The following is a 16,288-nucleotide window of genomic DNA, read 5'->3' on the forward strand; positions in this document are numbered from 1 at the left end:
GACAGGTTTCAACCTTCGTGTTCGTCTCCCGCATATGCAGCGCCTCCCGCAGTAAGCAAGCACTAGTGTTTATGGCGGTTCGCGCTGCCAGCAGCGATTTGGGAGCGTGCAGTGCGGGGGTGAACAGCAGCTGAGCTGTCTGTACCACAAGTACAGTATAGCAACTGCAAGTTCACATTACGTTATTTTAATACATTCACAGGCAAACTCTTTGGAAACATATCATCTATCTCTTACGTATGTGCAATATTAGAATAAAACATGAATTATTAATGTAGTTTTAACCGTTTCTTCGAAGGCTATGAGGGTTCAGTCAATGGAGGAAGGAGGATTGACACCGTGATATGATCACCAACATCTGCTAATACAAGCACTATGCAAAAGCATATGGAGGAAACAACCACGGCTCTTTACAAAAGGCTACGACTGTTAAGAAAACAATGCATACATTTTGCGCAATTACCGCCTGTCATTTGAGTTTGTGTCAAAACATTTTGCAGTGTTTACATATGGTTTATTACTGCATAATATAATTCATCAAAATAGAAGTTTAATGTATTTCATAAAGTTGATTTTATAATGCCTAAATATTTTGCCACCAATGAGGATTTCTTTAAAGAAAGTCTAAAAATCTCGTTCTTGTGAACCCAGTCTCGTGTCTTGTCTTGTCTCATGAGATAAGTGTCTCGTCACACCCCAATAAGTTATATATTGTTTCTGAATTCTGTAGTATGTTGGAGTCAGTAAAAACCAGAAATAATTGAAACCTCAAATGTGTTTGAAATAAAAACCTATTCTAATAAAAAAAGATATATATATTAGTATACTTATAACAACTAAATATAAACATTAAAACGAATATGCCTACATAAGGTTTTGGACTATAAAACAGCTTATTTACTATTCTAATTACTAAAATCACATAATGCTATTTTTACTGTGAATTCCTACCATTGAGAATTGAAAATGTATCTAACTGTTTGTATATTGCTTATTTGTCGTCTCATCATAAAACGCTACAAATATCAATGCATTCGTTACATACATTCCAACAAATCACTTGAATATTGAATAAACATACAGAGGAAATACAATTATGGCATGTCCGTATCCGACATCAGCGGAGACCAGAGAAGGTCCAGGCCATTCTAAATATTCATTGCGTTTTTGTTTATTTCCCTTTTAAAGCATCATTTTGCATTTTAAATCGCAAAGTGAAAGAACGGGCCAAGCATTCGTGGCCTAGCTGTGATTTGTGGGGCAGGGGCAGTCGTAAGTCTCGCTCAATATTCCGAATGATTCTCCATAAGCAATACATGTGCGATGGCTTTGGATCTAATGTTGATGATATTTCACAGCCTCCTGCCAGCTAGAGAGGCTCGTCTGTGTAGATGGCATGGAGAATCATTTTGGTAATGCTTCTCAAGCACAATACAAATCATATGAGAAATAGGCCTTAAACACAACTCACTGTCTTCAGATAGACACGGGGTGACAGCAGTGCGTATGTGATGCGCCTTTGCACTTTCACGCCATCAATTGTGCTTTGCTCTTTCTGTTCTGGGGAGATATGGCAAAAACATCCTGATGGCAAATTGAATACTTCTCTGTACTTCTGTGTTCAGTAGTTAAATGTGAAGCGTGTCATTTCCAACCACTAGCGGCACCAAACAGAAATGCAAGGGAACTGTTCACATGGATTCAAGTAAAAAAAAAACAGACTATCGTTGTGTGATTTGGGGGTATGGTTACCCTGCTGAAAGAAAACAAAAAATCATTACATAAATTCAGATTGTTTCCATTTAAACCATTACAAAAGCCATTTTTGTAGTGTGTTTAGGGCATTATTCAAATATGACTTACTGTTGTTCTATTGGTTCCCAACTGCCAGATTACATCGCGCCAATAGAATACAAATCCCAGTGTACACTATTATAGTTTGTGTAAAACAAATACAACTCCCATTATAAACCTTGCATCCATAAAATGTTGTATTGTGTCAGAGAATTATTAAATAAAAAAATAAGTATTTGGGATTTTAAAAACAGGTAGAAAATGTGCTGAATGTTTCATTTCATCAAAGCGAAATTAGCAAAACAGTTTGATAGAATATACATTTGTTTGAAACGTAGAGCCTGGCGTAATTTGACACAAGGTGCGCATGTGAGTCAAGCCTCGTCCACATCGCCAGATGCGCTTGCGGTGTGGAGCCAACTGAAGTACAAACGAGCATTGAGAAACATATGAGCATTTCCATACAAAAAAGAAATACGCGAAAAACATTGATATATTTCATACATGCGTAAAGTTTAAATATTATTTTTACCGCCACTTGGACTGTTCCCAGGAGAGAATCATTCCGCTCAGCTCCGCCCACTGTACTGATGTGCGCTCATGTGGGACACGAGCACCCAGCTATCTCGGGTTGGTTTCACATTTAGTTCAAATATCTTGTCCGAGCCCAAGTTCGATTGTTCATATAATTTTTTGGAGGTAGTTTGCGTCATCAAGCCGCTAGTTTTGTTTCCAAAGCTTCAGTACATAACGGCACTTTTGTCTATGAATGTACTGCAAATGCTCTTAAGATCCCTAAATGCGAGAAATTAGATAAACAGCTCTCTGCTTGAAGCGCGTCATACTCGTCAGAAAAGTGAGTGTAACACACAAACAAGCATACATTTTTACAAAATAATACGTCTTTAATGGCGGTTCACTTCAGCGATTTAGTAAGATTGTGTTGATATCAGCGGCGATACGTTCTGGAGCTCACATGAAACACACCACAGACCTTCCTTTTTAAGCGGACTACAATTCACAGTAGTGATGCGAGGAACAGGTTTTTTCCAACCTGCGGGTCCCGCTGTTATGAAATAATTTGGCCCGTCCAAGCCTGCGACCATTAAATAGACATACTAGGCATTGTAATGTAAATGAAAAAATACTTGAATTGAACCCGGGTGCGCACCAAAAGTGCTAATCTGAAACCGCCAAGTCGCCGTCAGTGTGCTGTTGCTGTTTTCAGTCTCCTACTTAGTGGTTTTGATGACTTCTGTTATAATTTCGCGTTATAATGACCTCCATTAAAGCAGACATTCTTTTGCTGGTTTCGCAGCTTTGATTATGTTTTTTGTTTAATAATAAATGTTCATATTTCTTGTTTCAAAAAATGCTTTATATTTCACATATTTCAAGTCTATTGTTCACCGCTGTCATACTTCTAACAAAACGATCAGCTTTTTCCGGTTTGCATAAAGTCCCTCCTTCCGAAATGCTCTGATAGGTAAAGCTGACACAATCAAGTCAAGTCAAGTCAGCTTTATTTATATAGCGCTTTTTACAATTTTCATTGTTACAAAGCAGCTGTACAAGAAAACATTGACTATAAGTAAAACATAAAAGGTTATGGAAGTCAAAACACAGTTCAAATATCAGACACACAATAAATTCCTATATGCAGAGCCAATCAAACAAGACTATCAAATTCTAGCAGCCCCCCCGGCCAGGCAAACAGTGCAAAACAGTATGCAAACGGTGGCGAGGAACCCAAAACTCCATTGGAGGAGAAAAAAAACCTCAGAGGGAGACCAGGCCTAACCAGGGGATTCCAGTTCCCCTCTGGCAAAAACTGCTGTCTCTGCACAAGTAGGAACCAATCTGTCGTGATTGGTTCCTGCGCGTGTCTGAAGATGTCCCAACCATCAGTGAGCTTCCGCTTCTCAGGCTGTTGTGATTGGTCAGGGGCACTGACTTAGTGCACGTGTATTCATAAACTTTAGCTTTTAGCAATAAACAGTAACAATGGCATCATTTTCACTTCATCAGTTAAAAACATGCAGGACGATCAAAGTGTAACAGGGGTCTGCTAGTGCATGTGCAAAAATCTTTGTAAGAGATCAATATTTTTTCCTACTATGGCGTGGGAAATGACACTGGACGGATACTGTCAGCATTGGCATCACAGGGAATGGCTCCTTTAAAGACCAAAAAGTACTATTCTTGTGCAAAGGTCTCCAGAGTGCTTTTCACTTTTTCTGCCTTTTGAAACTATTTTCCTGATGCTTGGCTTCTCCTGACCCCAGTTTCAGTGTTTGACTAGCTACAGTCACTAGTTACAATGTTTGACTAGCTTTTCCGTTACGAAGTCATGACATAAACATTTCCATGGCGACACGGCACTGCTTATCATATGACACACCTCAGAGCCACAGCAGCTGTATGACTGATGTATTATATCATAAGAGCTACATATGATGTGCTGTCCTCAAATCTTCATGTTTGGTATGGACAGGATCCAGCCTGCCAATTAAGTGCAGCTCCAGCAAAGCTTACATTTACATTTTACATTTATTCATTTGGCAGACGCTTTTATCCAAAGCGACTTACAAGTAGTTTTATACAGTGGCACATTACTGCAGAGCAATCAGGGGTAATCAAACCTATCAGAGCATTTCGGAAGGAGGGACTTTATGCAAACCGGAAAAAGCTGATCGTTTTGTTAGAAGTATGACAGCGGTGAACAATAGACTTGAAATATGTGAAATATAAAGCATTTTTTGAAACAAGAAATATGAACATTTATTATTAAACAAAAAACATAATCAAAGCTTCGAAACCAGCAAAAGAATGTCTGCTTTAATGGAGGTCATTATAACGCGAAATTATAACAGAAGTCATCAAAACCACTAAGAAGAAGACTGAAAACAGCAACAGCACACTGACGGCGACTTGGCGGTTTCACATTAGCACTTTTGGTGCGCACCCGGGTTCAATTCAAGTATTTTTTCATTTACATTACAATGCCTAGTATGTCTATTTAATGGTCGCAGGCTTGGACGGGCCAAATTATTTCATAACAGCGGGACCCGCAGGTTGGAAAAAACCTGTTCCTCGCATCACTACTGTGAATTGTAGTCCGCTTAAAAAGGAAGGTCTGTGGTGTGTTTCATGTGAGCTCCAGAACGTATCGCCGCTGATCACAAGGTGCCTTGCTCAAGGGCACTTCAGTCATGACCTGCTGGAACTGAGATTAGAACCGGCAACCTTCTGATCACAAGCCCAACGCTCTAACCATTAGGCCACAGCTGTACCCCTAAAGCTTAAACATGTTCTTATGGGTTGAAAGAAGAGCTTGACACAGGGGAGATACACATAGCGCCACAATCAAGTACTAAAGTGCTTGGCAGCAGCAGTAGAAACCAAGAGAGTGGCAGCAAATGCCATCCCCCAAAACGCCCAGGCTAACTCGCTAAAAAGGCAACCCTTTATTCAGGAGGGGCAGAAAACACGGGCCAAGCCTTTAACCCCAGATTCAGGCCTGCTGAGTATAGCCAGGGATTGGAAATGCAAGTAGATTTAAACCACAGACTTACTTTCCCCTTGGAAATCGCAGTGACCAACCTGCGGCCGGACATGGTTGAGTTGACTGTACCTTGGGAAGAGGCCATTAACGCAGCATTTGAAAGAAAGAATCTCCTGTGTGCCAACTTGGCAGCAGAGGCTGAAGAGAGGGGATGGACAGCAAAAGTGTTCTAGTGGGAAGTGGGCTGCAGGGGCTTTGTTTCCAATTCCACCACAATGCCGCTTAAGGAAGTGGCGATCAGATGATAGGCCCAACTGATGGTAGTCACAGAACTTTTGCCTGTTGCTGAGAAAAGCAGCCACTGGCTGTGGTTGAAACGGAAGGACACAATATGGGCTGCCAAATGACCACGTAAAAGAATAGGTGTTTTGTGGGAACGGGGGCACTGAGCTTTTACATAATTTTTCTTTTTTACTCAACATTTTCACATGTCATGAAATATCTAATATTCTGATTGTCAAGTATATACATGTTAGGGATGGGCACAGTACTCGATCACTCTTGTACTCGAACGCAACAACGACGATCGATCATAATAACGATGATCTGAGTTTAAAAAAATACTTCTGATTGGTTATAGCAGCCTTTTGGGCGGCACCTTGAGCACTGATTGGTTAGCGTTGCTTGAGCGCGGTCCAAAGTCCAAACCGAAAAACAGAGAAAATGGCATCAAAGTCACTTTGCTGCCCATTCGTTTTAGCCAATATATTGTTAAATAACATTTTGGTTTATCAGAAAGTGCTAATGTAATGCAAAGTATTGCTAAAATATTAAATTGTGATCATTGTCTCCATGACGGAAATTTCACAAAATCTGCCCCTTTAGGGCAAAGTGGGCGTGGCTTTCATATTTCTCTGCAATTCGATTGGATGGTTAAAACAGCTGTTGTATTTTGAAATCGAGCTGGCAAAAGGTTGTCAGTTGAAGGGGAGGGGTTAACGGATGTTCTGCGCAAGACCTCTAACATACCCCATTTAAGATGGATAGTCATTACCGGACGGAAGTTAATCTGATTTTAGCTGAAGTTTCTGAAGGCACACGGTTTATAAAATAGTGAATAACCCACATTGATAAACTATTTACAATAAACGGTGCAATATTGCATGAAAAAATAGGCATTGTAATTCTTTAATTTTTTTTATTTCAGTGGGACTTTAAAATAGTGCAATGACCTAACAGTCATCGCACAACCCTCACGTTGAGCCACGATGCACATTCAAGCCATTTTAATTTGAGTCTAGTTCATTTAACAGCATCCCTCGCCACACCCACCCATAATTTCCGGCCCTCTCCCTGCGATCCCTTTAAGGAAAAGTGGAAAATTAAAAACTACATCCTAATGCACTGGAGGCCATCAACTCTTTCAATATTAGACCGACAGATTGATTTGCATTGAGCCGTGTTCTATTTACAATTTGTCTTTCAGAATGTGGTCTCGTTGTAGAAATGGGTATATGCAGGCCTGCACTCTGCAACTGCTTTCCCAATCTGTGAAATCAATGCATCCCGATAACAGTCCATCACGTTAGGATGAAATGAGTTAGCGAAATAGAAAAAAGGGAAGTAAAAAAGGTAGTTTGAGAGAGGCAGAGCAGCATGACGCTATTTTCCTCTCCATGGATGACTACATGTATGCATCATTATGTCTCTGAGCTTTTAGAATTAAACTGCCTTCATCAAACACTCAGCGGGGTGGCCCTCTTCGCACCGCTCACCCCAGCGTGAGAGAGGCTTCAAGACTTCAAACATTTCAGTTGTTTCAGAACATAAACTCGACTTGCTGTCTTTCAAGCCTCCCGCCCCAGTGGCAGTATGAGCTGTAATGAGTCGAGCCACAGTTTGAGAGCGGAAGGGAGACTCCAGCTGCCGGTGTCTGGATGGGGCCATGTAAGGCCCACGATCGTACAAGACTGTACTTGCAGTACTACCTGCGATAGACAGGTTTCTGATCGTACAAAACTGTACTTGCAGTACTACCTGCGATAGACAGGTTTCTGCTAGATCTGTGAGGAGTAAATGCAGTAGAGGTCTAGCAATGTAGTGAAATGAAAGCAATTGAGATGCACTGTTTGAGAGTATAAATGAATAATACTGGAGAAACAGACAGATAGATACATAAATACTGTAGGTCAAGATACAGTACAAGTGCCAAACTAAATGGCTTATTTAACAGGATGACGAAGTATTTTGGGATTCATAAACTAAATGGCAGATGTCAGATTAATAAGCTTCTAAAGGGTTCAAGGAAAGCTGCCCTCTTTCACAGTAGCTGCCATGCAAATATGCAAATCCAAGCCTAATGCCTTCTAACACTGAACAGAGCATGTCATCCAGACAAAAATAACTTGGATAAATACTGAATTGACTCATGCTTTGCTAGTGATTCATCATAGCCTACAGGTTTTTGATTTAAGAGCAATGGCTAAAGCATGCAATACCAAAGAAGTGTTGGACTAATAATATGAAAGGTTATATTGATTTTAGCTTGTGATAAAAAATAAAACCAGCAATTGTTATGAAAAAGAAAACTTAGTTGAAAATGAACAATTCTTGAAGTTTGAGGTGTCAACATGCTATATAAATAAAAAGAAACAAAGGATTACATAACACTACTGGTCAACTGTTGTGGGTTTTTAAAGACCAATAGCAAGACATCCAAACGGTAATAAAATGTTGAAATATACTGTACCTAAAATGTCTAATGAGAAGTATCGCTGAAATGAGTGCAATATTAAAAGGTATATTTCACCTAGGCTGGGCGATCTTCCATAAAAAGCATGTCTTCGTGACAAAGAATCTCGATCCATGATCTGAATTGGAAATATGAACTATTTTTGCACATAGCACTGGTGCTACAGAGGTAAAGTGTTGTAGCACAGGCCAAACCGTTGTACAGGTAGCACAAGTACAAAACGTCTGTTATCATCTTTAAAACACAAATGCAGGTCATCACATTAATAGACTGGTTAACGACAAATGACATTAATGTTACATACAAATGGATCAATTAGAGCCATATCATTTTTAGTTTTCCCATGTTTTATTGTTCAGTGTTGTCCATTTTTTTACCAAACAATAGTAATATATTTATCCACATAAAAATATGGCAGTACACTACGTATGTATTACTAGGGTTATAGTAAACTGCAGTCAACTTCCTAGATAATATAGTGTTTTGAACCTTACTAAAGAAAATATTAATACTGTATACTGCAGTTCATCAATTTACAACAAGAATATCACAATTTGCTACATCAAAAACTATAGAACACTCTGTATTTTTTCATTCCAGCGTTTAGGTTCACCTGTGTTTTATTTTGGCGGGACGTCGTGAAGATGCTCCCACAATAGACACTTGACATTCAGTGTGTGTAGTCAGTGAAGATAGTTTTTCTAAAACAGTTGAAATAAACTCTCAGGGCAACTCTGGACATGATTCATGCGTTTATGTCATCATACAGTGAGACACGTACAAACCAAGAGCGTGTAGCACGTTAAACTTTGCAACACATTCACTCATACATACAAAACCGGCAGGTGATAGATTTATACAGCAGGATTCCACGTTCGCATCACGTAAATCATAGGGTATGAATCAAACATTTTTGGGGCACATTTGACTCACATTTTAAGTTTTCCTACTATGGTAGTCATTGATGTTCCAGAACTGAAAATTGCCAACATTCCTCCAAATATTTTTCTCTGTGTTCAGGAGAGCAAATTAAGTTATACAGATTTGGAACAACTTGAGCGTGAGTAACCAATGACAGAATTTTTTTTTTTTGGTGAAACAACACACAAAACTTAGTTTTTAGACCACTTTGGATGATGTAAACATTAACAATGTTCACACAAAATGTATTAGGGTTGACCCCGAATAGTCGAAGATTCGATGCTTCGATAGGAGGAGCCTTATTCCACTACCAATCTCACAGTCGATTCTTCGCAGAGGTATTATACAATGGGGATCATGCCATTTTTGCAGTGGCGTAGCAGACGGTATGCACTGCACCGCCAAAAATAATATTTATGATGTCAAGAAATGGGACATTCTTAAGGTTGGGTACCAAAACCCCCCGCGCTTATGAACGCAAGGTTTGGCCATGACCCAGTGCAGGATCACGTCTCTCCATGTGCTGTGAGACCGGTAAACAGAAGCAGGACGTTCCGCACGCACCTTCAAACGAATGTGTACACGTTTCCAAACATTTGTCACTCACTGAATGTTTAGCCATATAAATATAAATGAACACTTTGTCTGTAATAAACGTAGTTCGATACTTAGACTGAACTGTCCATTAATTTCCCCTGCAATTAAGATATTTTACCTACAAAACATTTATTTAGCACATTGTGACTTGAATCTGGCTTATTTTTTCATTTATTATAAAGGAATATTCTGTTCTTAACAAATTCTGTAAATTAATGGTTACATTTTTTTTGGTACATGTTGCGCTGCACTGTGCGCTGTACCTGTACTTTGGATAAAAGTGTCTGCCAAATACATAAATGTAAATGTATGTTAATGTAATGCTGGTTCAACGTTTTAAAATTACACAACCGTTTGAACAAAGTACAACCAACAGAACATGTATAACCCAATCAAAATGTCAAACGAATATCTTTAAGATTTAATTATTTGTGTAGGATTTAAAAATAAAACAAAAATGAAACCGGAAGTGCTTCTGGACCATTGCCCATCTTGGGAAGTGGTCTGTTGTTAAATGACCTGACTGGCTCAAAGGCTTTCAAAATTTGAACCTTCAAAATTCCAAAAACAAAGAGATTCAGAAACTAAACTATAGGATATTTAAACCCTCTGTAGAAGCATCCACCTCTGCTAGCTACGAAAAACAAAGGCAACCAAAATCTCTGCAACTCCAGCAGGCCAAAACTGCTTACTCCATCTTTTTTCACCTTTTCCCATTAGTCAAGCCAAGAAACGAGAGGCACAGAATTTGGCTGTGATGATGAACGAGTATCTGGAAAGAGAAAAAATATGCCTCAACCCCTGCCCACTCTCCTCCTCCAGCATTCACAGAGGGCAGCGCAAACCTTAACAGATATATTAAGGCTTAAAGACAATGGCTCAATACTGCCCTTCTCAGCACCGGCAGAGCATCAGGCCATGAGGGAGGAATGAGAGGGTGAACAAGACAAAAGGAAATTTAATAAAAAAAATGCAGGGGGGAAGCAGAAAGTTGCTGCTTCACCACTATCCCTGATTTGTGCCCAATATGATCATTTTCCTTCTAGCCTGCTGCAGGGAGATGAAGGGGTCAAATACACATCATATTTCCTCAAGACAACGAGAAACATAGAGATTATCTTAGAGCTCACTTTATATTAAATACTGTATATAAACACTGTAATAATAAGCAATGAACAATGTATAAAAACTTAACAATGCGGAATGCCACTGATAATTCAACCTAATTTATTAAAAAGTTGAAAGTCCAGTCTAACTCCAGAACCACCATGTGACACAACAAATATAAGAAACTGTACATAAGTGTATTGAAATGTGCATCTGAAAACCTTAGCATACTCTGTAATAATATTTCATGATTGATAGATTGTCACGTGACTGAAACATACATTTCCATTAAAAACATAAATTCATAAACATATTGAATTATTATAAACATCAAAATTAAATATCTATTCAAAACACACATTACACAGATGGGTAACGAACAGGCTTATTTCATATATCAATCATTCCAGACACTTTTTATGTTCAACATCGCATTCGCACATCATTTTACACGGGCATGCGCACAGCGTCACACGGGCACGCGCACTAAGCTGCGTTCACAATAGAACGGTCACCAGCACGGCCAAAACCGTGCACGACACCTGATATACACTAATACAAATTATTGTTCTCGCACAGAATATTTCTGTGTGCCTCGTGCGTGTATAAAAAAGCAGTGTTAGGGTCATATTCCTGTCAATACAATTTAACAGCGCCGACCAGAAATAGATAACAGAGCTGGACGAGGCATTAAGGACATATTTCCCCTCAATAAACATCGCTGTCTGCTGTGAAATTTACATTTATGAATGCATCAGTACCTCCTTTTTCTTTTGACCTCCTCCTGACTGGAGACATAGCAGAAGAATGAATAATATGGAGGAAAACGGTAGGTTGATTGGGAATCCTTTGACCACCACCGCCATGTTGGAAGATGCTCTATCGCATCAGTGTGGCAACGGAATATGATTGGTTACTCTCACCTCCAATCAGAATTCACACACTCGCGTTGTGGGACTTGTAGTTTTTATTATTCGGGGTTAAAACACCTGAAATAATTAGGAAATAACAGCTAAGGATTTGTAAAACGCTCGAAGAATAACCATAAAACCAACGAAATTCATAATTTTAGTTTTTTAAACAGTGTAGAAATATATGATTTTGTTAAAGAATTGGCATTCAGAGGGTAAGATGCTCTTGTATAGCCTACTGTATGGGACTGCTGTACCTCCAGTTTCTGCCAATGGGGGGCAAACCCGAAAAGTCTTTGCTAACACAGAATTATATTGGACATGGAGAATGCATGACTTGCAAAAACGAGAAACAGTTAGGGCGCCTATATAATGTTTTTAATAATAATATTATTCACGATTAATATTCCACTAAAACGAAATTCTAAATTGTTGTACAGGTGTTCATATTCATTACTAAAAGTTAAGCCTACAAATCTCTTGATCCCTGCACAGTGGTGTAGGTTTATTTTAATTTCTCTATGTAGTATGAGATGTAGCAAAATGAAATGTCTCCTGAAATTGGTGATAGCCAACAATTATAATGGAGGATAACTGATATTTACAGTCTAACAGCTGCATTTGATTGTAAATAAATATCAATCTGCACAAATGTGAAATGTTATGACATTTATAGAGTGGTCACATGCTCTGATTATGTACATGTGCATATAAATGACTATGAAGAGATGTTAAATTCTCTCTCCTGTATTGTAAAACATCTGAAAGAATATGATATTAAACAATATGTCCTTATTGTTTCTATCAGCCATATTAAGTTGTTCTTTCATCATTTTTTATTGGCTCACGTATCTGCATGGATGGTCTGTTATATGTCCCCCTAAGGACCTGACTCACTCATACCTCCATAGAATTTTTTTCCTTCATTTGGCCAGCATGCTTATCCTTGCAGGGTGAATATAAGGTCAGACACGGGTAAACACAGATGCCATTCAATGCATAAATGCATGTGGCAATGTCAGACTAAGTTACTTCATTGTAGCTCCTTTTTTAACGTTGGAATCAAATCATTTGTGTTTAGCTTTAGGGGCCAAACTCTATTCTTATTAAACAAAATCCAGTGGCAGCAGATTATGTGATCTGATTTATAGATAATGTTAAGTAAATAGATTGATGCTGAGTACAGTAAGCCGTGTTAGAATGGCATACGTGGATGAAAGAGACTTAAAGTTTAACTCATCCAGGAATAGCGAGCCAAATTTGCAAGGCTCAAGATAATGTATGATAACCACTTATCTAGGACACAATATTTAAACCTACACATCGTGCGCGTGCCTCTGTCAACCTGCCCAGACTGTATGTAAATAGGTGTGTGTTCGTCTGCGCTGGTCTCACACACGCTCGCACACACGTGAACGAATGCGCGGACACCATCTCCTCTGAGGTGTTCCACTTGAAACCTGTCGCGCTGTTGTTTCAGCTCATTTTACTGTGGGCTGTTAATTTGGGTCCAAGACTGGGAGTTGACGTCACCGGTGCTGGAGCGCGCACAATATACCCAGCTGAGGTCAGGTGCGCACGTAAAATCCATGCCAAGGAATGATTAATTGCGGAGTGGCACAGTGAAAAAAGGATCCCAATGCGTTTCAGCTGTGAAGGTTCATTTAGCAGAATCATCTACATTCCAGAATGTGGTTATCTGCATCGAAATGCACTTTAGAAATTGTTTAACAGGACAGGTTAATAGAATGCACTTGAGATGCAACACGCACGCATGCGAATTAAAACTTAAATAGCATTGCGGATCTCTCAGCAAACGGGCGAGTCTCTCTCTCTCCCTCTTTCTCTCTCTCTCTCTCTCTCTCTCTCTCTCTCTCTCTCTCTCTCTCTCTCTCTCTATATATATATATATATATATATATATATATATATATATACACCTCTCACCCCTCGTGGCTCTAGGACCCAGGAGAATTACTATACCTGGACAGTTTTGAGTGATAAAAAGAACTGGCTAGAATCGAATATAAAGGGACCGCACTGTCACCGGGTTGCGAAGTAGCGTAAAAACAAAACGGGATTGTCACCACCAAAGAGAGAAAATTTCACCCCCACAATCCACTCTACACTCGAGGAAGATCTCCCCCCTTCCTTCTCCCGCTCTCCATCCCTCCCTCCTCAGACTCCCTCTCCCAGACACAGAGCCCGTATTCAGAGGACCGGGATTCGGCTGGAGACGCGTGTTTGGATACGAGGTTTTGTGGAGATCACCAAGTAGGGCAGTACCGAAGTGCGCCCCGTCCCTGGCATCTCCATCAATCAATCAACCAATCAATCAACCGGATAACGGAACTGGGCTGACAGCCTCCTTCTCATCCGTCGGCTCGAGTCGAACATAATTTCTTAAAAATTTACCGCAAAAGGATGGTTTTCAATGGACTGATCTACCAGTGTTGCTGTCAGTAATGTGTCGGTGGCGCGCTCAATGATCTCAATGACAACATGATCTCATATTGATGGAAACACTTGGAACTCTGTTAATCTCGTGTTGAGACGCTCTGAGCGAATAGTTGTTTAATACAGAATAGTTGAGATTGTCGCTGTGTGTTATACCGGGAATCGTGATCAGCGGGCATGAGACTGAGGAAATTCGCCGCGGCTCGGAGATCTGGGCAGGCTCGCGCTCGGGAACTACAAGGCTAGAAATTCAACTTTTGTTTCAGACTTTATCTTTCCATATGGACCGATCGGCATCACTGGACATCGAGGCGCTTAAGGTGAGTTGCTGGTGTGGTGCCGTTTTTAGGACGCCGTGTTTGCAGCTTGTCCGTGTGGTATGTGTGTGTGTTCGGGGCTCGATGCTTGTTATACAGTGCGGTGGTGGGGTGCTGGGTTTTGTGCGTGGGGTGCATTTCAATAACCCACCATCAAGTTGCGGCCATCGGCCATTAAATGCATACCTGCCGCTGTCTGTGGATTTTCAGAGAGCGAACTCATCATCTCATGTCAATTCACAGCACTTCGAATTTTTCAATTGCAGTTAGTCAGCCTTACACACACTGTGCATTTCTGCACAGAAACGAGTCTTTCCCCGTCAAACCCCTCCCTCTATCGCCTCTCCAAGCATTTTCCTTGCATATACGTGCATCTTTATTCAACCGTATACAGTGCTGTTGGTTTAATGCCATGTCTGAACTGATTCAAGCAACTTTTTTACTCGTATGCATTCTTCTCTTATTTATCAATGTTTATGTCCGTGCGATGATGAGATAAGAGACAATTGAAGTCCTGCTCAGGGATTCCCAAACGGCGGGTTTTGTTTCAGCACCTCTGGCAGTGGACAGCTCCAGAATTTAGAGTGCTGGAGAACAGCTGTATTGGAGATTTGTATTGCCGGGTTTGTTGGTGATCTCGGTGTGTTGTTATTTCTCTTGTGCTATCGGCATGCGCACGCGAATATCAAGCGTACACATCAACTCAACACATCTGCTCAACACATCTGCCAGTAAAAAACTCAAACGTGCGCAGGCATGTTTTATTGGATTGATGTACGTTGTCAATACATTTATTTATTTTCCAATATGCGCTTGCTTGCAGTAGTTGTTGCTTTGGTTTCAATATTTAAACCCACCAAGTGTATTTATTTATCAAACGAACGCTTCTCAAAAGCACTATGACGACACGGAACTTACACGTATGCCTGTCGTACGGTTTTCTGTGGGAACTTAGAAAAACACAATGTAGACGTGACACATTATGGTTAAGTGTATTATAACCAAATATGCCGAATTATCAGGACAAATGAAAATTGGCGGACACTTTCTGGTCTCCCTTTCTATTGTCTGATCAAGTAGATATGAACTACTTAAGGCGGGAAGATTTACTGAAGTTGCAGGATGTTGTTCAATCTTTCAAATCTGTCAAGAATTGCAAAAAATGTTTCTGTTGTTTATAAAGTGAGTAAAGATTAACATATGCTGGCTGTGTTGTAATAAGAGCCCATGTGCCGTCCAACATGGAGTACCAATGCCTATTTTTCTAAATAATTTGGAAATAATACTTCTACATCTATTTTATCAACACTTGTAATTTGCTAAAAATCCATTGAGAGCTTTTTAAAAGAACGATACCTCTTTAGATCGACACGAGAGTCACACTTTAGTGTCCATGTTGTGTAATTAGATAAGTAGGTACTTCTAATGAATAACATGTAAAATATGTAAATTATTCGTAGGCTGTTTGCCAGGTCCAATTCTACTTCTTATTAGTATTATAATGAGTCATGATAACAGTTAATATGTTATATGAACACTGCTAGCAGTGTGTAACAAGTGACACTTTTCATTAAACAACAGGGTGAGAATAGATTTGGAGATAGACGAGTCATTAAAACAGTGGTGATGAGGCAAACAGTTCTTTGCCCTTAACAGGGCATGTTCAGTGGTGGTTTAATTAAACTGGCATCCCTGGTTCGCCTCTTATCTGGAGGCGTGTATGTCCTATGAATTCCGAGGCTGATGAAATGCCTTTCTTAATCTCTTGGAGTGTCATTTCAATTTACTGCCAATCCTTTACCACCTCTGTTGAGTTCCTTTAAAGGGACAGAAAAATGCTTGGGTTCGGACCACAAACTTTGATGTGAGATTTTAAACACGAGAAAGAAATGAACACTTTAATGGCTCATTTAAGAGTGATTAAACC

General features: G+C 39.8%; 1 protein-coding gene across 2 annotated transcripts in view; it reads right to left on the reverse strand.

The window, feature by feature from the left end:
• Positions 1–11,570, reverse strand: part of tusc3 (tumor suppressor candidate 3) — a 63,818-nt gene extending 52,248 nt beyond the window's left edge. For both annotated transcript variants that reach the window (XR_013786981.1, XM_079461636.1), the window contains exon 1: positions 11,438–11,570. Coding sequence is in view for 1 of the 2 variants with exons in the window: in XM_079461636.1 (XP_079317762.1) it covers positions 11,438–11,542 (105 nt within the window). In the remaining variant the exon portion in view is untranslated. The remainder of the gene's footprint in view (positions 1–11,437) is intronic.
• Positions 11,571–16,288: the final 4,718 nt, after the last annotated feature.

Source organism: Barbatula barbatula, assembly GCF_947034865.1.
Source record: "Barbatula barbatula genome assembly, chromosome: 8".
Taxonomy (NCBI): Eukaryota; Metazoa; Chordata; class Actinopteri; order Cypriniformes; family Nemacheilidae; genus Barbatula; species Barbatula barbatula.